General features: G+C 56.8%; 2 protein-coding genes across 2 annotated transcripts; both read left to right on the top strand.

The window, feature by feature from the left end:
* The first annotated feature begins 5,809 nt into the window (after positions 1-5,809).
* Positions 5,810-9,959, top strand: KRT19 (keratin 19). The gene is made up of 6 exons (XM_080680254.1): positions 5,810-6,417; positions 8,340-8,422; positions 8,629-8,785; positions 9,052-9,213; positions 9,340-9,465; positions 9,574-9,959. Exons 1-6 carry the CDS (start codon positions 5,998-6,000, stop codon positions 9,826-9,828), a joined length of 1,203 nt encoding a protein of 400 aa, XP_080536380.1. The 5' UTR covers positions 5,810-5,997; the 3' UTR covers positions 9,829-9,959.
* A 6,112-nt stretch (positions 9,960-16,071) lies between these two features.
* KRT15 (keratin 15) lies at positions 16,072-20,528 on the top strand. The gene is made up of 8 exons (XM_080680242.1): positions 16,072-16,654; positions 17,558-17,640; positions 17,761-17,917; positions 18,353-18,514; positions 18,599-18,724; positions 19,024-19,244; positions 19,647-19,672; positions 20,172-20,528. The coding sequence occupies exons 1-8, from the start codon at positions 16,151-16,153 to the stop codon at positions 20,270-20,272; spliced, it is 1,380 nt and encodes a 459-aa protein (XP_080536368.1). The 5' UTR covers positions 16,072-16,150; the 3' UTR covers positions 20,273-20,528.
* Positions 20,529-24,916: the final 4,388 nt, after the last annotated feature.

Genomic DNA, 24,916 nt, shown 5'->3' on the forward strand with positions numbered 1-24,916 from the left:
CTCCCTTAGAATCAGCCTCAATTTTTATCAAAGATAGACAAATTCAGACTAATTTATTGCATAGGTCTAGTTTCAATAAATTTGGCCTGATTATTTGCATAAACACAACAAGAAAAAAAAAAAACACCCACAATTGATCATATAGGCTCTTTTTAAACCTGCTTTTCGGAATTTCATACAGGATCTCCAGACTGAACTTTAGCCTCTCAAGGCTAAGAAGCCAAGCCACATGGTGGCCACCAATCTTTGCCTGTGACACCTATAGATTTGGGTAAATTACCCAGGTGCAACGTCTCCCTGAATGTTTTTTTTTTTTTTTAATATATTTTTATTGACTTTTTACAGAGAGGAAGGGAGAGGGATAGAGAGTTAGAAACATCGATCAGCTGCCTCCTGCACATCCCCTACTGGGGATCAAACCTGCAACCAAGATACATGCCCTCGACCGGAATCGAACCCGGGACCTTTCAGTCCACGGCCTGACGCTCTATCCACTGAGCCAAACCAGTCAGGCCCCCCCGAATGTTTTGAGGTCCTTTCTCTGCCATCTCCCAGGAAAGCAACCTTTGCTACTGACCTGGAAAGACTGCTACGAAGCACGCAAGCAAGGTAGCGGGCTGTTTTTCCAAGAGGCTTTTATTAGCTTCCAATGTTCATCTTAATTCTTTACAGCTTCTGGTGACAGTTGAATCTACGCATCTCTGTCAAGCATGGCATTCCAGTCAAAGTCTTGGTTAATGAAATTAGTTATCAGTTGTGTCCTGTTATAAAAAGAACAGATTCTTATTGAATTTATGCAAACAAACCTAGCGCCATGAAAACAATAGTATTCATGTCCACATTCAGGAGGGAGGAAAATAAAACTGTCTCAATACTGCTTACAACGGTATAATTTACCTAATTGCTCTAAGGAAAAACAATCTCCCTTATATCTGGAAAACAAAAGATTTTTATGTATTTATTTTAAAACATATTTTTATTTATTTCAGAGAGAAGAAGGGAGAGGGAGAGAGAAACATCAATGATGAGAGAATCCTTGATCGGCTGCCTCCTGCACTCTCCCTACTGGGGATGGAGCCCGCAACCTGGGCACATGCCCTGACTGGGAATTGAACCGTGACCTCCTGGTTCATGGGTCGATACTCAACAATTGAGCCACGCCAGCCAGGTGAGTTTGGGGTTTTGAGCATTAGCTTCCTGTTCTCCTGGATGGTACCACTCATAATAATATTTCTCAGCTGCAGTTCTCCGTATTTAGTGTGTGGTTCTGTTAGTGCTGGGTGGACAAACTCTTTCTGTTTGATAATAGAAGGTGACTGGTACATAGAGAGAAATTCATCATTATTGGTTGAATGATAAAAAGGGCTTCTCCCATTTATTCCTCTTTTCCAGCGAATAATCAGTAAACATTTACTAGCTCAGGATCGGCCCTGGGGCTACAGGCAGTGCTGAAGCTCCAAGTCTAGCTGGGGAGACAGAGCTGTGGCATGGGATGGGGTGACCCAGGGGCCTGTGTGTATGTTGGGGTGAAATGGACCCAGCCTGAGTGGACCTCCCAGAGGAGGTGGTGCCCAAAGAGGAACTGGAGTTCCTGGCATCCATAGAGGAAGGAGGCCCCAGAGCCACACCTGATTCCGAGGAAGACAATGTCAGGTCCCAGATAGGAACCTCGCTAGAGTGAGGTCAGTAAGCACTCTGTAGAGCTCATTGGGGATTCCGGATCAGAGAGATGAGTTTTAAAACGGAAAAAGGCCAAGTCTTAGAGTCTTTGTCCCTGAGGGGGGCTGTTTTTCTTGAGGGTCCTGGTGGGAGGGAAGTTAGCTGGCTGCAAAGGGAGCAGAGAACCCAGAAATCAGGGCAGGCACTGGGACATTTTCCTTTCTCTCTGTCCTGCATCTGGCCCTCACCAAGCCCAGGTGGCATGAGCCGAGGCTTGGCACAGGGCTCCAAATGCGGCCCAAATAGCCCAGGGTCTGGGCAGAGGCAGAAAGAGCTCTCCCTCCCCCACCAAGTGGCCCACCAGGCCCCTCCCCCTGAGCCTGATCCAGTAAACACTCAGTCCTGGGAGGGGTGAGCAGTCCTGGTCTTCCCGGGTGTGGAATGTGACACTTGGGGGGGTAGCTGACCCTCTCCCTTTGCCACTGGCCTGGACAAGGGGCCACCCTAGGACTCAGCGCTTTCTCCCCGCACCCATGACTGGCCCAGGTTCCAGTCAGGCTGGTTTTTCCTCCTCTGGGGACTCCAAGGGGAACAGAGAGGAGCGGCCACAGACCTGGGATGCTGGCCCTGGGTCGTCCTGATATCACCCACCTGGCCGGAGCTGCCCATAGCGTGGCCAGCATCTCTGGTCTCCGTACTCAACTCTCCATCCACATTACTGGGAGGAGTTCAGGCCCCTCCCTCCAACAGGGCCTATTTCAGCAGACCCTTAACTGGCCTCCCTACCCCTGGCCATGCCCCCCTCCCCACCACCAACCCACTCTCCACTTGGAACCCTGGCAATTTCTGAGATACAAATGATGGACATGACTTTCCATTGTCTTCAGCATCAAGTGCAACAACTCCTTGGCTGAAGTACGGCCCCCAACCCCCTACCCCCTGCCTCCACCTCTTCCTTGGCCCCTTCCCTTCCCACATGCCCCCAAACCGAGTCACTGGATGTTCCCCCAAACTGGTATCAGCAACCCACTCACTCCTCCAGGCCCATGTTCTCTTTGTCCACTTCCCCCCTCCCCGCCCCAACCACACACACTTATTTATCTTTCAATCTCTTACTCAAGTGTCCTGCCCTCTATAAAACACCTCTCAGTGCTCCTGGGCAAACGTGAGAGCTCCCCCCATTTGCTCTGTCAACATAAGAACCATCCAAACCTGTAAGAATTTTGTTTGTTAATTTTTTTTGTTTGTTTGATTGTTAATCCTCACCGGAGGACATTTTCCCACTGATTTTTAGAGAGAATGGAGGACATTTTCCCACTGATTTTTAGAGAGAATGGGAGAGAGAGGGAAAGACAGAGAGAAACATCCATGTGAGAGAAACACATTGATTGGTTGCCTCCTGCACTAGCCCCAACCAGGGCCCGGGCTGGGGAGGAGCCTGCAACCAAGGTACGTGCCCTTGACTGGAACCGAACCCAGGACCCTTTGGTCCAGAGGCTAACGCTCTATCCACTGAGCCAAACCGGCTAGGGCCAAACCTGTAAGAATTTTTTTATGAGTTTATTTGAGCCAAACTGACAACAATCGCTGGGAAGCAAAATCTCAATGGATTGAGAAAATGCTCTGGAAAATGGCAGTGTTGTTACCGGGGAACTTGGGGGTATTCTTTTCTCCAGTGAGTCCTGGGTGTGGAGTTCTTACGATATCTCAAAAAAGAGAGTTGTCTGGGACTTGCACTGGAGAACGAGTGATTTCTTTCCTTTCCTTTCCTTTCTCTCTCTCTCTCTCTCTCTCTCTCTCTCTCTCTCTCTCTCTCTCTCTCTCTTTCTCTATTTCTTTCTTTCTGCGTGGAATTACATCCCTGGATTTCCCAAGTCCCATGTCCCCTAGTCCAGTTGTAGAATGCAGCTGGGGGTTCAGGAGAGCTAGAAGCAAAGCCAATGCCCAGCGCTTCCATTCCTTGGTGCAGCTGGGTCAGTTCAGCATCGGCTAGCTGCAGCCCGTTGTCCATTGAGTGTGGGTAAATGCAGGGGAACCGAGAGAGCCAAGAGCAGGAACTCCTTTGTTTAGGAAATTAAATATCCCAATCCCCCCCCCCCCGCCTCCCCTTGCAGTGGCCACACCCATCTGCAGAGGCTGGAAGCCTGAATCTGACACTCCTGGCTTTGGGGGCTGTGGACCTCTGGCAAGCACTGCCCCCCTCGGAGCCTCTGTTTCCTCATCTGTAAAATGGGGATAAGGATACCCTTTCCACTGGGCTGCTGTGAGGACCCAAGGGGATTTGAAAAGCCTTTGCAAAAGGTACTATACTACAGTCAGCTGTTCTGATGGTTATGGTCTTGGGTAGGGAGCTGGGACTCGAAGCTCCTCGGAAGTTTAGGGAGCTCACAATCCCTTAATCTTTCAGGGAGAACCACTGGTTCTAGTCTGTTTCCTAATACAAAGTTCCTTTCTAGACGCCCCTATCGGGCCAGAAAAACAGACATTCTGGCTGGGGCTTAGTGTACATAGCAACTATCTGGCCCATCTCCCGCTTCCCCCACCAGGAGCAGGCCGCTTCCTCAAGGCCAAATAAAGAGAGTGACTCATGGCAGACCAGTCCCAGTGGCTACAGGCTACAACCTTTGTGAAGGTCCGGCCACACCCTGCTTTCATGACTGTGTTCGCCTTTTCCCCCACTGGGGACCTACCCACCTGCAGGCCTGCTTCACTAGTTTAAACAGCCTGAGGCTGGTCTTCCTAGTGGCTAGGGCTGCTCCTGGGGGCAGGGGGTGGGGTGAATAGGTGTGTGTGTGGGGTTTCCTGTCCCTGTTCCTGGATACCTTGGTGGACAGAAGACAGTTTATGGGGGACTGGTCTCAGTGTCTGGGGACAAGTCTTCATGTAGCCACAGGTGACCCAGATGATAATATGCAGAGAGGAGGGCTTATATTTCATGGGGGAAACTGAGGTCTAGAGATAGGGCGTGACTGGCCCAAGTCCCTAACGCTCTGTCAGTAGGTCATAGGGCCTCAGTCCTGAGCCTGGGTCACTGCTCTGACCGAAGGACAGAAGGAACCATGGGGACAGTTCTGTGGAGGGGGAGGTCCCTGGGGACAGGAAATGGCTGAGGTGCCGGCAGTGCCAGGCAGTGTCTGGCAGGGGGCCTGGCCCTCCATAGTGATGACAGAGGAGATGGAATGACTGGGCTGGATGTAGAGCTGGGTTAGGGCTGGGAGTGGAGAGGAGGGGATCCTTCCGATATTGGCAAAACGTCACTTTGTGGGCATCCTTGCAGAGCCCTCTTATCCACCCACCCACCCACCCACCCACCCACTAGGATGAGGTTGTTAGGTGCAAGGATTCAGCCTCTGACCCGCCTGCAGATGCTCACAGGAGAGAAGGATTCCATCCTATTTTTTCTCTTCTGGGTGGCAGTTGCTCAATATCTCATGGGCAAGTTACTTGCCTCCCTTAGGCTCAGACTCCCATCATGGATCATTCATGGGGGTTGGAGGGTAGGGGGTTGTCCTGGTGGGGGGTGGGGTGGGGTGGGCTGGTGAGAGTCCTGGAGTGAGGGGCCAGCCCCAGGTGTGAAGGTGCCCTTCACCGTCCAGCTGCAGAGCTGCTCCCAGCAGCTGTTCCCAGGAGCCCACTGTCACTTCCTGGCTGTGTATGGACACAGCAGGGTGGGGCGGCTTTGTCTCAGGAGGCAGGCAAGCAAGCGTGCCCCTGTGAGCACTCTCATCTGGGGGCTGCGGGGGGAGTCAAGGTGTGGGTGGTCCCCAAGAGGTGGGCTCTGAGAGGCTGTCATTCCCAGCTGGGTGCAGGAATGTGGTTCATGTCCTTGGGGGGTTAATTATGATCACCAGGAAGGGGCTCAGTTCCGCATTCTAGAGGGGGACTCTGAGTGAGTGATCCCTGGGGGCGGAAGGGAGTAGCGAATATGCTCCGAGGGAACTAATTCCTGGGGTGATCTGATGAAGGAGGGTCCGAGTGTGAATTGGAAAGGGGTGTCTAAGCATGTTGCCACTGGGGTGCAGATGGGAACAAGTGGGCGCCAGAGAGAGAGAGAGAGGGCGGGGTCTGGGGGCCCAAGTGGGCTGGGTGGGGCGGCTCCCTCAGGGCTGGAGCCTCTGGCCCCTGGGAGGAGAGAGTTGGAGGCAGAGCCACAAGGAGCTGGCCAATGGGGAGGGTGCCCGTGTGTGCACCAAGGAGCCAGCAAATTCCTCGGCCTCAGATATCCGCCCGACCCCCCCTCCCCCCTCTCGGGCATAAAAAGCTCCAGGTGAGAGCCTGGCCACTCCTCCCTCGGACCACAGCTCCGCCGACCAGGGTCGCTGCCAGTCCTCTCTCGCTATGACTTCCTACAGCTATCGCCAGTCCTCTGCCGCCTCGTCCTTCGGGGGCCTGGGCGGCGGCGTGATGCGCTTCGGGGTTGGGGGCGCCTACCGCGCGCCCAGCATCCACGGCGGCTCCGGCGGCCGCGGCGTGTCCGTGTCCTCCGCCCGCTTCGTGTCCTCGTCCTCCTCCGGGGGCTACGGAGGCGGCTACCTGGGCGCCATGGCCGGGTCCGACGGGCTTCTGATGGGCAATGAGAAGGTGACCATGCAGAACCTCAACGACCGCCTGGCCTCCTACCTGGACAAGGTGCGCGCCCTGGAGGCGGCCAACGGCGACCTGGAGGTGAAGATCCGAGACTGGTACCTGAAGCAGGGGCCCGGGCCAGCGCGCGACCACAGCCACTACTTCAAGGCCATCGAGGAGCTGCGGGACAAGGTGGGCGCGCCCGGGCGGGAAGTGCACCTGCCTGCGCGCAACCCAGCCCCGAGGGCGCGCGAGAGGCGGAGGCCAGGGCTGCGGGCACCGGGCCACTTCGGGGCGGGGCGGGGCGGGGCGGGGCGGGGCGGGAATGAGCCCGTTAGGACCTGGGAGGGCCGCAGGGTGGGCGGGAGAGAAGGGGGCAGGTGAGGGAGGGCAAGACAATGTGGCAGGAAGTGGAGGCCAGATAGAGGGACCAGGGTGTGGAACGGGGCGGGGGGCGGGGGGGTAAGTGGGTGGGGCATGTTGCAGGAGAGACGGGTGGGAGGCCAGGGAAAAGGGGTCTGGAGGAATGGGGGGACATAGGACACTGCTGTGGGCAGCCCTGCGGTCCAGACCAGGAGCCCCCTTTACCCTCGCAGCAGGAAAATGGAGTTTGGCCTGGGAGGGATCTGGACCACCCTGGGCCAGCCCTGCTTATCCGCGCTGCCCCCCACCCCCTCTGCTTTCCTTGTCTCTGGAGGGCAGGGCCAGGTCTGGTTTCCATCATGCTCAGGCCCCTCCTCCTGGGCCTAGGGGACCGCCTGGGACTTGAGAGAAGCTCTCGGAGAAATGGGAGAGGCCGGGGGTGGCCCCTGGACAGGGTAAAGGAGAGACAGATGCAGAGGCCTTGGGGTTCTTTGCTGTGGAGACCTCTGTCCGAGGACGCGGTGGGCAGCAGTTCTCTGGCCTGGGCTCTTACAAGGTCCCTGGGAGCCTGCAGGGTGGGGCTCGGGCTCCGCCCACAGGGAGGAGCTTGGAGCTCTGTCCTGAACACATGTATGAGAAGCCAGTGGGGGGGCCCCATTCTGGTCTCCCCACAGCACTGCCCATGGGCATGGCTCTGGGTACTGGGACATAGATCAGGCCATAGACACGGAGGGAGGGCTAGGGATACACAGTGCACTTTTTAAGTGGTGACCTAGGATGGGACATACATTTTTGTTGTTTGTTAACCCTTATTGGAGGGTATTTTTCCATTTATTTTTTTCTTTTCTTTTTTTTTTCTTTTTTTCTTTTTTTTAGAGAGAGTGGAAGGGAGGGGGATAGACACAGAGAGAGAAACATTGATGTGAGAGAGACACATTGATTGGTGATCAAGCTTCAGCCGAGGTACGTGCCCTTGACTGGAATCAAACCCTGGACCTGAATCGAACCTGGGCCCGATGCTCTCTCGGAGCCAAACCAGCGAGGGCTAGGAATACATTTGAAGATGTGTCCTCACATGCTTTCATACACATGCACAATGGAAAGAAACGTTTCTTGAAGCCATCCTTACCCTACTGTGAGCAGTCGCTTCTGATAGGTTCATCCTGTTCTGTTTCATTTAAAAACGATGCAAATCACCGCACAGCACGATGACTAGTGCGTCATGACCTGGATGCATGTAGCTTAATGGTGTGACCATGCCCCTCAGGTCATGGGACCTGAGATTGGGGGTGACAAGGAATCCTGAACTTCACTTCCCAACCCCATGAACTAGGTACCCACTGACCTGACATGAAAGAGGTGTAAGGTGCCCATATCCTAATAGATGCTCAACAGACTTCCCTTCCTTGAGGCAGAATGCCGTGAGTGGGGGGTACAGACAGGGGTAACCCCCACCCCCCACTTCCCTGCATCTGGTTTGCATATCATAGAGGTGTCTTCCTTGACACCATGTGGAGTTTCCCTGGGCACAGGTCTCAGAGACACTCTCCCAGGCTTTCCTGCCTGCCCTCCCCTGCTCATCACCTCCCCTGGCTCAGCCTCCTGGGCTGGACTGATGCCAAGGCCTCCCAGAGAGCAGGCCTGTGGGCAGGTGAGGGGCTTGTCTCCAGGCGGCAGGGGCACACTCATTCTCTGAAAAGAAAGTGGTGGGCAGTGCCAGTGTGCTGACCTGCCAACCTTCTGCCTCCCAGATTCTTGGTGCCACCATAGAGAACTCCAAGGTTGTCCTGCAGATCGACAATGCCCGTCTGGCTGCGGATGACTTCCGAACCAAGTGAGCATCCCTGCCCTTCTGGACTGCAGAAGCCGGCAAGGAGGGGGGGGGGCGGGGGCGGCCGTACAATCCCAGGCCCTTTTGGGGCTCAATGCAGTGGGGGCACTGGTTGAAGAACACCCCTCACGGGCCCCGGACCCTGGGGAGGTGGGGAAGTCTTCAGAGGCACAGAGGAAAGGCTGGTCTGACTGTACTTCCTCTGAAAGGTACGAGACGGAGCAGGCCCTGCGCATGAGCGTGGAGGCGGACATCAACGGCCTGCGCAAGGTGCTGGATGAGCTGACCTTGGCCAGAGCCGACCTGGAGATGCAGATCGAAGGCCTGAAGGAGGAGCTGGCCTACCTGAAGAAGAACCACGAGGAGGTGGGTTCCCCAGGGCTGAGGACACTTGTTTCCTGTATGTTCTGACCACAGCCACCCTGGCTACACTCTCAGCATGGCCCTGGGTGTGGAGCATGGCTTCCAGGGTGCCAGCAGGGGATGGTGGCAACCCGCTCTCTCTCCCAGTGCCAGCTTCTAGGTCTGCACCCGAAAACCAGCCCCTTCGGCCTGTGGGGTTGGGGAATGACCTGGCCCAGGCCCAGCAGGCTCTGGGCCCTGACATGCCCATCTCTGCTCTGTGTTTCCAGGAGATCAGTGCTCTGAGGGGCCAGGTGGGTGGCCAGGTCAGCGTGGAGGTGGATTCCGCTCCTGGCATTGACCTAGCCAAGATCCTGAGTGACATGAGAAGCCAATACGAAGTCATGGCAGAGAAGAACCGGAAGGATGCTGAAGCCTGGTTCACCAGCCAGGTATGAAGGGGGAAGCAGGAGCCCTTAGGGTTGAGGGGGAGAGGGGTGGCAAGGAGAGAGGGCTTGATGCTCCCAGGTGAAGGTCTGCCTCCGTGCTGATGCCCCCCGCCACCTCTCTTATTGCAGACGGAGGAGCTGAACCGGGAGGTCGCTGGCCACACGGAGCAGCTGCAGATTAGCAAGACGGAGGTCACCGACCTGCGCCGTACCCTCCAGGGCCTGGAGATCGAGCTGCAGTCTCAGCTCAGCACGGTGTGTGCCCGCTTCTCTGTGGGATGCACACTCACGTCCTTGCGGACTTGGGCAGCCTGGCCAGGGCCACAGGCTCCGCTGAGTCACCTTTTCTCTCCCTGCCCTCAGAAAGCCGCCCTGGAAGGCACGCTGGCGGAAACGGAGGCTCGCTACGGGGCCCAGCTGGCCCAGATCCAGGCGCTGATCAGCAGTATCGAAGCACAGCTGAGCGATGTGCGCGCTGACACCGAGCGGCAGAACCTGGAGTACAGGCAGCTCATGGACCTCAAGACGCGGCTGGAGCAGGAGATCGCCACCTACCGCAGCCTGCTGGAGGGCCAGGACGCCTACTACAACAACCTACTTACCACCAAGACTGCCTGAGCCAGCAGCCGCCAGGGCTTCCTGCTTCCAGCTGAGGGATGCATGCGCCTGGGTAGGGGGATGGGAGGGGAGGGATCCTTACCCCTGGCTCTTCCTCTGACCTGTCAATAAAATGTTATGGCCCAAGGGAGGAAGGGCATTGGGTTTGTTTCCTCAAACGGGCCAGGCCTGGGCCCTTAATTAGGTTTTATTTGGACCAGAGTCCACCCTTCCCAGGAAAGGGAAGGGAGGGTGCTCACAAACTCTGACTGTTAGGGTAATTCTTTTTTCTTAAATATTTTTTATTGATTTTTTACAGAGAGGAAGGGAGAGGGATAGAGAGTTAGAAACATCGATCATTTGCCTCCTGCACACCTCCTACTGGGGATGTGCCCACAACCAAGGTACATGCCCTTGACCGGAATCGAACCTGGGACCCTTCAGTCCGCAGGCCGACGCTCTATCCACTGAGCCAAACCAGTCAGGGCTGTTAGGGTAATTCTTGTTGGCAGAAGTCTTCATTAACCTGCTTCTTTTTTTTTTTTTTTAAATATATTTTATTGATTTTTTGCAGAGAGGAAGGAAGAGGGATAGATAGTCAGAAACATCGATGAGAGAGAAACATCGATCAGCTGCCTCCTGCACACCCCCCACTGGGGATGTGCCCGCAACCAAGTTACATGCCCTTGACCGGAATCGAACCCGGGACCTTTCAGTCCACAGGCTGACGCTCTATCCACTGAGCCAAACCGGTTTTGGCATCATTAACCTGCTTCTTAAAACAAGCTTATGAAATAAGCATTGCTCCCATTTCACAGAAGGGTAAACTAAGGCTCAGAGAGGTGAGATGGTTTGTTGTATATGTAACTGCTCTAACACATGGCAGAAGTGGGATTTTTTTTTTTTTTTTTTTTTTTTTTGCTTCCAGATTAGTTTTCTTTCAACTATATTCCTTCAAGGGTTGGTGTTTGTGTGTATGAAATTAATGTTTACTGAACACCTACCATGGGCCATTTCATCCAAACAACCCTAAAAGGTAGTACTATGAGTTGCATCTACAGAGCAGGAAACGGGCTCAGAGGTGAAGTACCTTGTCCAAGGCCGCACAGCAATTTTATGGGGTGGAGTCAAGACTAGAATCTAGGTGTCCTGATTCTTAACGCCCAGTGCTCAGCCTGCACCAGGTCTCCGAGGATCCACACCGCTTGTGCCAGGTCCCCAGGACATTTCGGTCTGGCTCCAGGTGAAGCCTAGGACAAGGATCCCCTGGGGCAGTTCCTGCTGACACACTTTTCCACCTGACAGGGGAGAAACTGGCTTTGGGGTGAGAGCCCGAGTAATGGGGGCAGGCATCCCTCTCAGCAAGGCTGGAGCGTGCCTGCTGGCGTGCCTCTGTGTGCAGGCACTAACACATTCAGCCGCTCCTGGGCAGTCCCCCAGAAGCCCCTTTCGCCCACCATCCCATCCCTGGGCCCAGAGCCTGGAATGGGACCCAGATGTGACCCAGACCTCCTACACAGACCCCCCAACCCGGCTTGCCTGGGGCTGGGCCAGCCGGAACGCAAGTCCCAACTTCCTGGTACAACTCTGCCCTTGGGTGGGTATGGTCCTGCCCTTGTGGTTTATAGCTCAGTTGCCAAGAACTGAGGCCAATTAAAGGTAAATAAGTCCCACTTGGCCCTGGTCGAGAGGTTCAGGCTGAGTGGATCTGTTCAGGTCCCACGGCTCTGACAGCTGGCTCCCCTGTGAGGGAGAGGGGCGATCGAGGAACTCTCCCCTCCATACGGTCCGCCCTCCTTCCCCCAAAGTCTGTAGGGAAATGGAATGCTTGTTGCTGGGGGCCCAGCACGGTGCTAGGGAGGCCTGTGACCCTGTCATTCCCATGCCAGCCCTGGAGGAGGCGCTCTTCCCGCCATTGTCCTGTGGGCCTTGGAGGTTTGTTAGTTTGCTGCAGACCACATGGCTGGTGACTCCAGAGCCCTGCTCTTCCCTGCCGAGCCCTGGGCCAGGACCCCTTTCTGCGGCCTCCCCAGCTGTGCCGCTCTGGCTTGCAGCACCCACAGCCCCCTCTCCCACTTCACTTCTCAGGAGGCTTTGTAACTGCAGACCTGAGACCTGGCTGCGCCCTCAGGCTGGGACTTCCCAGAGGTACTTGTTCCCAGTCCATGAAAGCCTCTGTTGTCACAGCTGAAACCCTCCCCCATGCCCAGAGGCCCCTGGTATGTGGCTGAGGGGCGGGGTCTGGGTCCACACAGGTGGGGTAGGTGACTGGGTCACAGGTCTGGGTGCTGGGAATGAAGCAGTCCTTTGTGTATGTGAGTGGTGGAGAGAGGGCCAGGGCGGGGACACTTAGGCCTCGGCCTGGTCTGAGAGCTGAAACTAGGGGTTGACATAAGTGGCTGCCATAGGGAAATGGGAGAGAGGGAGAGAGAGAAAGGGGGAGGCGGTTTGGGGGGCAAGGTCTTTCCATCCCTGCTGGTCACCTGGCAACTGCAGTTTGCAAAGCACTTCCTGTCAAGCATATTGCTCCATCCCCGTGCGTCAGACTGGGCAGGAGTTATTTCTGTTTTCCGGATTGGTAGACTGAGGCTCAGAGAGAGGAGGCGCGATTACCCACGGCCACACACCTAATGAATGAGAAAGGAATTCAAAGGGAGGTCCCTAGGCCCCAGGTCATGTGTTCTGTCCCTAGCATCGCCCTTGGGAGTGGGTGGGGGTGGGTAGCGGCCACCAAATGCTGACTGTGGCCCTGTAGCTGGTGTCCGTGTCAAGGCCTAGCTTTATTTATTTATATTTATTGTGGTAAAATAAGTAACATACATCTTACCATCTTAACCATTTTTAACTGTACAGTTCAGTGGTATTAAATACATTCAGATTGTTGTGTCACCATCACCACCATCCATCCTCATAACTCTTCCCTCCTAACCCTTGTAAAACGGAAACTCTGTACCTATTAAACAATAACTCCCCATTCCCTCCTCCTCCCCACCCTGCCAACCACAATTCCACTTTCTGCCTTCATGATTTTGTAAGTACTTCACAGAAGTGAAAAAATGGCCCAATTTTGAATCAGAGGTTTTTAAAAAATATATATATATATTTATTGATTTCAGAGAGGAAGGGAGAGGGAGAGATAGAAACATCAATGATGAGAGAGAATCATTGATTAGTTGCCTTCTGCACGTCCCACACTGGGGATCGAGCCTGCAACCTGGGCATGTGCCCCAACTGGGAATCGAACAGTGATCTCCTGTTTTCATAGGTCAGGTCGGTGTGCAACCACTGAGCCACACTGGCCAGACATCAGAGAGGTTTACTCACACCCAGAGGAGGAGTCCAGCTCTAGGGACAGCCTGTCTGCGGTGGACAAAGTTCTGAAACTGGCACAGCCTCCTGGGGAGGCTACACCCTGACTGCGCCAAACAGCCGGATCCCCGCCCTGGCCAGCCATCCCCACCTCGTGCTAATTTGCAGGCCCCAAGGTGCCTCCCGGACCTTGAGCTCACAGGAACTATTGGGACTGAACCAGGGATTTGCTTGGGCCTGAGAGTGGAGGGAAGGCTGCCCCGAGGGGCTGCTGAAGGGGAGTCAGGGTGCTGAAGAGGGGCTGGCTAAGGTCCAGCCCTCCCTCGCCCAGGGTGATGGCGCGTAATTGTTCCGTTGTTAATTGCTGGGGCCGTAATGTCTGCAGAGGCCTTAATGAGTGATGGCTGGTCTGACTTGGATTATTTTTCTTTTGGAGAAAGACAATGTTCCCCACCCACAAGACAATACCGTACTGTCTGGGCCCTGCACTCGGAGGCCGGCTCACTGTGAGGCTGGGTGAGGAGGAGCCCACCCACCCAGGCCTGTGGTACCCCTCCCACCATCCCAACTCAGATGCAGGAATCTGGGGTCAGTGGGAGGGACCGACCCTCTTTTTCTGTCCTCAGAGTCAGAGGGCCGTTTGAGTCCTGGTGACGTCCCTTACTAGCTGTGCCGCCTTGCCCAAATCACTTTCCCTCTCTGAGCTTCAATTTCATTCCTTCTGAAACAGGACAAGGGATCATCTTATGTGAGCTAAGGATCAGGGGAGGTGTCGGATCAGGGGAGGTGTTGGATCAGGGGAGGTGTTGGGTTAGGGGAGGTGTTGGGTCAGGGGAGGTGTTGTGTTAGGGGAGGTGTTGGGTTAGGGGGCATGTTGGGTCAGGGGAGGTGTTGGGTCAGGGGAGGTGTTGGGTCAGGGGAGGTGTTGGATTAGGGGAGGTGATGGGTCAGGGGAGGTGATGGGTCAGGGGAGGTGTTGGGTCAGGGGAGGTGTTGGGTCAGGGGATGTGTTGGGTCAGGGGAGGTGTTGTATTAGGGGAGGTGTTGGGTTAGGGGAGGTGTTGGGTCAGGGGAGGTGTTGGGTTAGGGGAGGTGTTGGATTAGGGGAGGTGATGGATCAGGGGAGGTGTTGGGTTAGGGAAGGTATTGGGTTAGGGGAGGTGTTGGATTAGGGGAGGTGATGGGTTAGGGGAGGTGTTGTGTTAGGGGAGGTGTTGTGTTAGGGGAGGTGTTGGGTTAGGGGAGGTGTTAGGTCAGGGGAGGTGATGGATCAGGGGAGGTGATGGATGCAAAGGTGCGTGTAAACCGTGAAGTGTGCGGTGGAAGGAAGGGATGACTGTGACGATGGCAATAAAGAAAGGCCTGCATTGCCCAACAGGCACCGGCTACGGAAGGATGTGGAAGAGCGATGCGGCTCACAGGGCACGATCTGATGCCGGGGACAAAACTCCCTCCTGGCGAGTCTAGTCCCAGGCGATGGACATTCCCCCCACTGTGTGGCCCCTCAGAAAATGGGGTGCTAGGAGGGGACAGGTTGGGCCTCCTGGATCTCAGGGCTTCCCCAAAAGTGGGAACTGAAAGTGCCCCTTTGCCACAAGGACACTGAGACTTAAAGGTTTCACACGCAGTCACTGATAGAGGCAGGATTTGAACCTTGGCCCGAGGGGCCGCCGAGCCCTGTCCACTGCACTGAGGTGCAGCCCTGGCAGGACCCCTCCACTCTCCCCCCCCTCCCCCCCCCCCACACCCCACCAGCTCTCCAGTTCAGGCTTGCTTACTTCCCCAGCCCCTGTTCTTTCTCAGTCCCGCAGCCAAGGCCACGCCTCCAAGTGGCGCTGCCCTCAGCGATCAGGTATCCATGGAAAGCCAGGCCCCGAGCTGGTGGCAGAGAAGAGGGGTCCCCGCTCTGGCCTCAGCATCCTGCTCTGGGAGGCGGTGCCTCTGCCTTCAGGGTCTCAGGCTGCCTGCCAGGCCTCGCTATCGTCTGTCTCCCTCCCCACAGCTCAGGCACGCAGAGCCCTCTGGGTACGGTCCCTCCTCACCTGTGCGGCTTCGCGGGGCGCACGGAGGCTGTGGCGTTAATCTGGCCCTGCTGTGCAGTGACATGCCTCTCCCCTAAGGTAGGGGCTTCCTGAAACTCGCCCCAGTCTTATCTGCCGAGGTTTGCCCCAACGTGTCCCAGGAGTAAGCAACGTTTCGGTGACATGTGCGGTTGGCAGGTGGCGGGCGTATCAATCAGCCCCTTGTCAGCCCTGCGCCTGCTGGCTTTTGAGAGGGTGCCAGTGCCGTGGGCCGGGGCTCGGGGAGGGTGCAGGAGAGTCCTTTTGCACCATCAGCGTAGTGACAGATGCTGTCCTTGCTGATCACCTCAACTGGAACTTGACTCAAGACCCCACCCCCTGTCCTCAGCCGGTCCCCATGGGCCCCGCATCCCTCCCTGCGCCTCTGCCCACCGCCCCCCTGAGGCCATGGATCTCCCGCAGCCCTGCAGGCACTCACATGGGGTCTGGGAGCTGGACAGCACAGAGCAGGGACAGGAACTGAGAGCAGGTAGCTGGCCACCTAGGGGCCAGGGTCCTGGGACAGCCGAGAAGCCCAGCTGAGGGCAGAGCTGGCCTGAGCTGCTCTAACTGTGTGTGATTCGACTTTGCTCCCTGCTACTCCATGTACTCAACCTGGAGTGCAGAAATGAACCTGAACTCCAAGTGTTAAAACCATGGCCTGGGGCAACAACACCATTCCTTCTGAATCATCTCTTTTGTTGCATTAAAAAAAAAAAAAAAAAAAGAAAGAAAGAAAAGAAAAACTCCACACCAGCCACATGGAGGTGTGCAGGCAGCTGTGTTTGTCAGGAATGCAGAAGGAGTTGGCTTCCCTTTGGGGGAGGAGACATAAACCCACAACACCCTCCAAGGGGTATATATAAGGAGCCCAGGTCCGGGGGGTGACAGGCGCAGCACTCTGGTCTCAGGGCAGCCTGTACCTCCCGCCGGCATCTCCTGCGCTTGCTGATCTCACGGGCAGCCGCCTGGCCATGAGCACCACGTTTCTGCAGACTTCTTCCTCCACCTTCGGAGGTGGCTCTTCCCGGGGGGGTGCCCTCCGGGGTGGGGGAAGTGGCTTTGGTGGGGGCAGTCTTTATGGGGGCGGTGGGAGCCGAAATATCTCAGCTTCTTCTGCAAGGTTTGTCTCCTCGGGGTCAGGAGGGGGCTACGGGGGCGGCATGAGTTCTGGCTTCGGTGGAGGGGCTGGTGGTGGCTTTGGGGGTGGCTTCGGAGGCGGCTATGGTGGGGGTTTTGGCGGTGGCTTTGGTGACTTTGGTGGTGGCGATGGCGGCCTCCTCTCCGGCAACGAGAAGATCACCATGCAGAACCTCAACGACCGCCTGGCCTCCTACCTGGACAAGGTGCGCGCCCTGGAGGAGGCCAACGCCGACCTGGAGGTCAAGATCCGAGACTGGTACCAGAAGCAGAGCCCGGCCAGCCCGGAGCGCGACTACAGCCACTACTTCAAGGCCATCGAGGAGCTGCGGGACAAGGTGAGCCCTAGGGGTCAGAGGGAGGGGATGGGTGGCTGGGGCCCTGCCCACACCTCTACTATCCGTGCTCCTGCTGCCTCGAGGAAATCCTCTCCTGCCCGGGCAATGACTGCCAGTGGGTAACCTTGGCAAACTTGGAGCCCAGGGAATGCTTTCCAGGCATGGATGCCGGCACCCATCTGCTCCCCTTGGCGGTGCTGGGCCGGTCCTGGGATCTGGTTAGGACCACTGGGGGCCAAGGTGGGAGCAGTGACAGAAGGCACACACCCTAGAGAGCAGGTGTCCTCCGCGAATGATGGATGTAGCTGCAGGATCCTGAGTGCAGGGCTTCCTGCCACACCCTCCGAGGCTGTCTTTGGTGCCAAAAGCACTATTGGGACTTAGAAGACCTGGAACTCTCTACGGGCTCTGCTGCCCACTCACTCACCCTGTTGCTCACCGGGGCCGGTTTTCTCAGCTGTGAGATGCCCTCCTCAGCTGCCCTCCAGGTGCCTCCTACTGGCCGGGAGGTCCTGCAGATCCTTGGCTGGGTCAAGGTGTGCAGGGGCCAGCGACGCCGAGCTGTCCAAGGGGAGGCAGGTGGACGATCCCTGAGAGGGCCGTTGTCAGAGCCCCACCCCAACCCCACCCACTCTCCTCCTGGCCAGGCTATTCCCACAGGGGGTGCCAGGCAATCCTTGTTCCTTGGTCTCCCATGCCCCTGAGACAGGGGCAGATCAAGTAGTGGGCACCTGGGGTAAGGGTGGACTCGGCCCCAGGGGCCCGACAGGTTTCTGTTGGTGGTGGCAGAGGAGAGATCATCCCCTGATGTGTGTGTGTGGGGAGGATGACCTGGGGCACAGGATGGGGAGAGCAGTAGGGAAGAGAGGGATCCTCTTGGCACCAACTGGCTGTCTCCTACAGATCCTGGCAGCCACCATCGACAACTCCCGGGTCATCCTGGAGATTGACAACGCCAGGCTGGCTGCCGACGACTTCAGACTCAAGTGTGTTCCTGCCCCTCCCTCCCCTTCTGCATTCCCCTTTTTCTTGGCTTTCCTCCTTCCCAACTCAAGCAGCCCAGACGCCTTGCCCTTCCTTAGCTTGGGTTCCCTCTCTTTTCCCAGGTATGAGAACGAGCTGGCCCTGCGCCAGAGCGTGGAGGCGGACATCAACGGCCTGCGCCGGGTGCTGGACGAGCTGACCCTGGCCAAGGCCGACCTGGAGATGCAGATCGAGAGTCTGAACGAGGAGCTTGCCTACCTGAAGAAGAACCACGAGGAGGTGAGGGTGGTGAGACCAGAGTGGGGGCGCTGGTGCCTCCTCATAGTTGTCTGAAGGGCTTAGTGGTTCAGAAATGCACCCCATAAACTCCCAAACAGGGGTTCCCATGGAGAGGAAGGGGCACTGTTCTCTGGTGACCCAGACCCCTTTCCTCGCTCATCCATAGCCAGACCAGTGGGAACTGCTGTCCGGATCTGCTTCATGGGCTCATGCAAGGGCCCTGCTCTTTTGAGGTCCTCCCTTGGGAGCACTAGAGAGGAAGAGAGACCCTGAGAGCTGAGGGGCCCGTGCCATCAGACCTCTTCCTGCGCGGTGGGAAGCAGGTTGGGTGGGTACGGGGAGAGCCACGGTCACACAGTGAATTAGGGACTGAGCAGGATTGGCATGTGGGGCCCCAGACTCTCTGCTCTCCGGTCCTCTGTCACCACCTTGCAGGAGATGAAGGAGTTCGGCAGCCAGGTGGCCGGCCAGGTCAACGTGGAGATGGACGCGGCCCCGGGCTTGGACCTGACCCGCGTGCTCGCCGAGATGAGGGAGCAGTACGAGGCCATGGCTGAGAAGAACCGCCGAGACGCCGAGGCCTGGTTCTTCACCAAGGTGCACCGGACCTCCCGGCCTGCCCCAGCTCCCCAAGTCTCCCAGGAAGTCCATGGGGCTCACTTCTCTGTGTGTGACCTACAGACCGAGGAGCTGAACAAGGAGGTGGCCTCCAACACAGAGATGATCCAGAGCAGCAAGACAGAGATCACAGACCTGAGACGCACCATGCAGGGGCTGGAGATCGAGCTGCAGTCCCAGCTCAGCATGGTATGGCCACTGCACACCCCCACCCCCCCAGTCTATTCCACCCTCCCTGGCGCTGCAGTCCCAGCTCAGCATGGTATGGCCACCCTCCCTCCCCTGCCCAATCCTGGTCTATTCCACCCTTCCTGGCGGATAAAGCCTTGGTGTTCCCAACCCCCACAGAGGGGGTTCCCTGCGTTCACTCAGCACCCCTCCCTGTGCCCCTGGCGCACCCCTCCCTGTGCCCCTGGCGCACCCCTCCCTGTGCCCCTGGCGCTTCCTTCTTGCCCAATGTGGCGCCTATTGGTCTGCTGTCCCACTAGAAAGCCGGGCTGGAGAGCTCGCTGGCGGAGACGGAGTGCCGCTATGCCATGCAGCTGCAGCAGATCCAGGGGCTCGTCAGCAGCCTGGAGACCCAGCTGGGCGAGCTCCGCAGCGAGATGGAGGCTCAGAACCAGGAGTACAAGCTCCTGCTGGACATCAAGACGCGGCTGGAGCAGGAGATCACCACCTACCGGAACCTGCTGGAGGGCCAGGATGCCAGGCAGGGCGGGGTGCAGAGGGAGGGAGGAGGAAGGGGCCAGATGTGGTGGTGGGGGGTTTGGGGGGGAGCGCCACCCTGGGGGTCGAGAGCTCTGCAGTGAGCGAGGACGAGGACGGGGCCAGAGGCAGGGCTCTGACTGCTGCACGCTGGTCTTTGGCTGTTACCGTGGGCAGGCCACGTCCCTTCTCTGGACCTGTGTGTCTTCTGTACACGGCAGCCGCTGGCTCCCATCCCATGCTTGAAGCAGATGGGGTGCTATTGTAGCCCAGCATCTGTCCGCACGGGGGTGGCATGTCGGGACCAGCTCTCAGCCTCTAGAGGAGTCAGATGTGGGGGTGGTGGATGTAGGGGGCCGGGGAGGACTGCCGAGCCTTTGCTTACATCTGCTTCCTCCTCTTTCAGGATGGCTGGCATTGGCACCAGAGAAGGTAAGAAGGCTTAGCTCTTCCTGAGTGGGGAGGGGCGTGGTTAAGCCCCCCATTCCCCTTGGAATGGGAGGAAGGAGAAAGAGGCCAAGCATTCCAATCGGGTGGGGACACGCCCATTCCGGTTGATACCTCTTCCCCAGGGGGACCCTCTAGCAGCCCCGGTAGAGCTGGGGTTGAAGGTTTATCAAGAACTTCCCAGGCTGAGCAGACTCTGTCGAGGGCCTCGCTCCCCCAGGCCCCACGTCACTTAGGCTGACATGCCCAGGATGACGCCCTGGTCACGTGCAGTTCAAACCCCGACATCCGTGCTCGCTGCCACGGCCCTTCTCTGCGATGAGTAATTCAACACCAGCCCTTCTGGCAGCTCTTGAAGGAGGGGCCAGTGGCCACTCTCAGGGGTGCTGCCCAGTCCTCCCGGAACTCAGCCAAGGTCCGGGGCCCCTGGGAGTGGAGGAGGACAGGGAGACCCCCCACTCTAAAGCTTGCTCCTTCTTTCTAGCCTCCCTGGGAGGCGGCGGCGGCGGCGGCAGCAAACTCCACATCAACGTGGAGGAGTCAGTGGACGGGAAGGTGGTTTCTTCCCGCAAGAGAGAAATCTGAGCGCCCAGGGCAGGAGAGATGGCCTCACACGCCCACCTCCCGGGCTGACGGAGGACTGGCCAGCGGGGCGGGACAAGCACTCGCCTCTGCCTTCTGCGGCGCCAGCGCAAGAGGGTCCTGGTCTCCTAGTTGGGAGCTTCGCTTGCTCTGCACCCCCTTCCCCCCCAACCTCCAGCTCCCCTGCCTCATTTGTGTAACAAGGTCATCCCTACAGGGTGGTGTCTGTCCACGCAATAAAAATCGCTTTTCCTTTTTCAAATATCTCTTGGTAGTGTGTCCAGTTTTTCTTGTCGGGGCCTCTGAGGAAGCCCAGGGTCTTCCCCCCACTTTGGCCTCTTCCCTGCATGGTGGTAATTCATTTTTGGGGGTGCCCAGGGCCCGGGACCAACCTACGCCGCCCGGGTGACTTGCTGTTCTGATTGCCTCCATTCGGTGATCATGGGAGCAGGACACGGGGGTGGGTGGGTGCGTGAGGAGTGCTTCCCCAAAGCGGTTTTGCGAACTTAGCACAGAACTTGGCGTAACAACCAGTTAGTGTTTTTATATACACTATTTTTTTTATTTTTGTTGCCTACAAAAGGAATAAATATGATTTATGTAAAACCGTCGACTAATTACCTACCGCGTGACTGGTGCATGGAGTGTACTGGGTCCCTGCTGTGCGGTCGGCACTGTGCTGGGGACACCCACCCATGGGTCTCCTGGAATGCAACGGTGGGCGGTCAGGATTGACTCCTCTCATCTCAGAGATGGGGAAACATAGAGATGAGGAAGCTGGGGAGAGGCAGGACTTGCCCACGGGCCTCATGGTTGAATTTAAAGTAAACAGTAGGGTTGGGGCTGAGCCCCAAGTTTGTATGACTCCAAGACCAGGGCTTCTGCTGGTCCTCAGGCCCCAGCCCTTCCCAGTTCACTGCCAGGACCCTCCTCTACCACAGGTGCTGTTTGAACCTCCCTCCTTCTCAGCCAGGCACACCTGACCTCCAGGTGGCAGAGCCATTCCCATCTCTGCCCCCTGAAGTCGCCAACTCCTCTGCACAAAACACTTCAAGTGCCCAGAGAGAAAAACACCAGCTCCAGGAGGGCCTCCCTGATTTCCCCAAGCTTACCTCCAAAGCAACACCAACCCCCATTGCCCTCCTCTGTCCAAACCCCGCTCTTGCTCCCCTGACCCCAGCGTCTCCACTCTCCGGCCCATTAGAGCCGCAGCAAGCACGCACACCTGATTTATTGCCTCTGGTCTGGGGCTGGTTCCTCTGCGGTTCTTAGCCCTGGAGAGAGGGCAGGGAATGAGGAAGTGGAGACCTCTGGGTGCTGTGCTTGGGCTGGGTCAGTGGGGGAGAGGGAGAACTGGTTTCTTAGCCCTCTGGGAAGAGCAGGTTGGGGTGGGGGGGGGGTCCCTCTGTAATCCTGAGAATCAAATCATTTGCGGGGAGAGCCAAGCCCTCTGAGAGGGGGCCCCTGGGTCTCGCTGCATAAAACTCCTTGCCTGGCAGCTCTTGTTGGAGAGAAGCTGGCTCCTGTGCTTTCGGGGGGAGATTTAATCTGAATGTGTCTCCTGAGTACACACTTCCCCTGGGGCTGGAGGAAGGAAACACAATTTATGAAGCGCCTACGCTGTGCCAGGCATTCAACGAATGGCATCTCATTACTCTCCCAACAGCTTTGCAAAAGCGGGGTCCGCCTGCAGCGTCTGTTTTCAGGAGCGGAAACCGAGGCCCAGGGAAGTTAGTAACGTGAGCAAAGTCTCGGGCTGGGAGATAGGGAAACCGAGTCTGGAAGTGACTCTGATTCCAGACCCTGGCTTTCCCGTGGCGTCACAAGGGTGACAGACCAAGGACACACCTTTCTTACCAGGATGTACCCATCGGAAACCCACTTCTTAACCTCTCTGGGCAGCCTGGTCGAGCCTCCTACAGCCGCTATGGTCAGAAAGATGGTCCCCGCCTCTAAGCTCGGTCTCTCACGCTGTGGTTAAGCTTATCCTGAGGCCCAAAGCACCAGGGGCCAAGTCCCCGGCCTCCTGGGACAGCCAGGCACCTTCCTGGTCTGAGACTCTCAGACCCAATGGCCTGGCTGCTCCTGCCTCATCGCCTCCGGCCTCTGTCGAGAAGTCTTGGGCCCTAAGCAGTCAGCAAAGGTGTTCTCAGCCTTTACTCTGTAAGAGTAATGACCTCTGCAAACTGCAGAGAGGCAGGTGGGGCCTTCTATGGGGGCTGGGCCCCGAGCTGCGGGAGGGGGAGGGAGGCTGTCTTTCTCTCCCTGCGGCACCTGGTCCTGCGTTGCTGGGGCTCCAGGAGGGCCATCAGGGAGGCCCTCGGACTTGCCAAGCCCTGGACCCTGCCTGACCCTGGAGTGAGCTGCCCACTCCCAGGGGTAGCTCCTGCCAGGCCAAGCCCTTAAATAGTCTCAGCGGAGATGGCCCGCCTCCTGCCTGCCCCTGGGCTGAGGTCGGGCTTGGCCTCCAGCCAACCTGAGCAGCAGGCACTGGGCCTCCCTTTTCCCCACGGAGAGAGGAGAGAGGGAGGCTTCGGGACTAGGGATTAGGGCCCTGGGCGTGTCCTTTGCTCGGGCTGGGCTTCCTAGAGCAAGTGTGGGATGTGCCTGCCACGCTCCCCCTGAGGACTTCGGCTGGTCCTTGTCCCTCTCCGGGCCTCAGTGTCCCCGTCTTTAGATTGAGGAGTCTGGCTGGACACGATGGTTTTGAAGGTCTCTGTGAGCTGGGACTCAGGGAAAGCAGACTGTGGGACCTGGGACAGTGGGGCCAAGTCTACTCTGGGGACTGCTGTGTCCTCAGAGGGGGCGCTTAAGAGACCTTGACCTAATGCATGCCCTTGCTTCTCCTTTGCTTTCCTGCCTCATACACGGCTCTGGGTGTTTGATAGTAGCTTGGGCGTGTGCCCACCTGGCCCTCCGTGGGCCGCTGGCGGCACAGGGGACATGAGAAGCTGGCAGTAGTTGCCCGGCCGGTGTGGCTCAGCAGTAGAGCATCGACCCAGGAACCAGGAGGCCATCAGTTCCATTCCCGGCAGGGCACATGCCCAAGTTGCGGGTTCAATCCCCAGTGGGGGGTGTGCAGGAAGCAGCCAATTGATAATGTTCCTCTCTCATCCATGTTTCTCTCTCATCCATGTTTCTGTCCATCTCTCTCCCTTCCTCTCTCTCTAAAAATCAATTAAAATATTAAAATAAAATAAAATAAAAAAGCTATACAATAAAAAAAAAAGAAAGAAAAAAGAAGCTGGCAACTTTCCCATGAGATTTAGAGCTGGGGTGACCCACTGGATACCACTCCTGCTTTCCATGCTTCTCACCCCAAACCGGCAGACAGCATTGCGAGTGCCCTCGAAAGCCCCGAGCTTTGGCGCTCACACCAGAGACAGTCGTTAGATGGGCTGACCCATCAGGCATCAGCTGCACCGGCTTTGCCACTGTGGGAAGCAGGACCGCCCGCCAGCTGGGCCTGGGGGGACAGGGTCCTGAGAATGGAGAGGTCAACAGAGGACACCCCTGTTTGGATAGGATGGCACTAACACTGGCCTGAAAGGGGTTTACCAGGCAGTGGCTAAGGGCACAGACCCTGCAACCAGAGGTTTAAATCTTGGCTCTGACACAACTGAGTTTGGACATTTAACCTCCACAGGCCTCAGTTTCCTCATCTGAGAAAAGGGTATGATAAAAACAATCAAGTTGCTTTTTTTTTTTTTTTGGTCTGTGTTACATTTATATATATATATATTTATTTTAATTTAAATTCTTTATAATTTAAAGTATTACATAAGTCTCCTTTCCCCCTACCCCCGCCCCCACCATTGATCTCTCCCTGGCTGCCCCCACACCCCATAGTCAAGTTGTTTTGAAGTCATGCATGTAGAGTGTTTAACACAGCATTCAAGAAATGCTAACTAGTGTTATTTTATTATCTTTAAACACATACAGAATGGAACACCCAGAGATCATTCACGGAGTTCACAGAAGTCTCTACGACAACATCAGGTGGGGTCGAGAGAGCCAGAGGCCAAGTTTAAATCTTGACTTCATGGTGACCTTGGCCAAGTGGCTTGGTCTCCCTGGACCTCAGCGGCCTCATCTATAAAATGGGCCATAAGCACCCTCTTTGGTTGTTGTTCGGACCCAGCGGGTTAAGTGCAGCCTCATGTGCAGGGGCTGCTCATGTCCCAGCCGTCTCTCTCCTTCCCTGGAAACGTCCTGGGCAGGGGACTGAATGTGGTGTGATTTCACCAGAAAGCAAAGCCGAAAGCTCAAGACGAGCGAGCAGTGCCTCAGCCCGCACTCCGTCCTGTGCTATTAGAACCGGGACCTCCGCCCAGCGCTATTAGAACCGGGACCTCCGCCCAGCTTCCCCCAGGAGGGCTCAGCTGTTCCCTGTGGGTCAGAGGCCCGCATTCCTGTGTCAAGGCCCCGAAAGTCCCCGCTGGGGAGGGGAGGAGGGGGGAGGGCGGTGCCCTGGTCCAGCAGGGGGGCATGTGTATGCTGCTGGGCTTTGCGGGATCTGAGGTATTGTTCCTTCAAGAGGCAGGCGTTGGCCAGAACCTGCTCAGCAGCCCCGGGGAGATCATCACTCGGGGCCTGGCAGGTTCCATTAATCACCTTTTTGTCAGTTCTGATCCTCTATTGAGTGAG

This window comes from Plecotus auritus, assembly GCF_963455305.1.
Source record: "Plecotus auritus genome assembly, chromosome: 7".
Lineage (NCBI taxonomy): Eukaryota > Metazoa > Chordata > Mammalia > Chiroptera > Vespertilionidae > Plecotus > Plecotus auritus.

Excerpts from the sequence above, each read along its gene's own strand:
- KRT19 (XM_080680254.1), top strand. The coding sequence starts at position 5,998 with ATGACTTCCTACAGCTATCGCCAGTCCTCTGCCGCCTCGTCCTTCGGG. Across the intron at positions 8,786-9,051 it reads TGAAGAAGAACCACGAGGAG|GAGATCAGTGCTCTGAGGGG; the intron begins GTGGGTTCCCCA and ends CTGTGTTTCCAG. Across the intron at positions 9,214-9,339 it reads AAGCCTGGTTCACCAGCCAG|ACGGAGGAGCTGAACCGGGA; the intron begins GTATGAAGGGGG and ends CTCTTATTGCAG.
- KRT15 (XM_080680242.1), top strand. The coding sequence starts at position 16,151 with ATGAGCACCACGTTTCTGCAGACTTCTTCCTCCACCTTCGGAGGTGGC. Across the intron at positions 18,515-18,598 it reads AGGCCTGGTTCTTCACCAAG|ACCGAGGAGCTGAACAAGGA; the intron begins GTGCACCGGACC and ends TGTGACCTACAG. Across the intron at positions 19,245-19,646 it reads CTGGAGGGCCAGGATGCCAG|GATGGCTGGCATTGGCACCA; the intron begins GCAGGGCGGGGT and ends CTCCTCTTTCAG.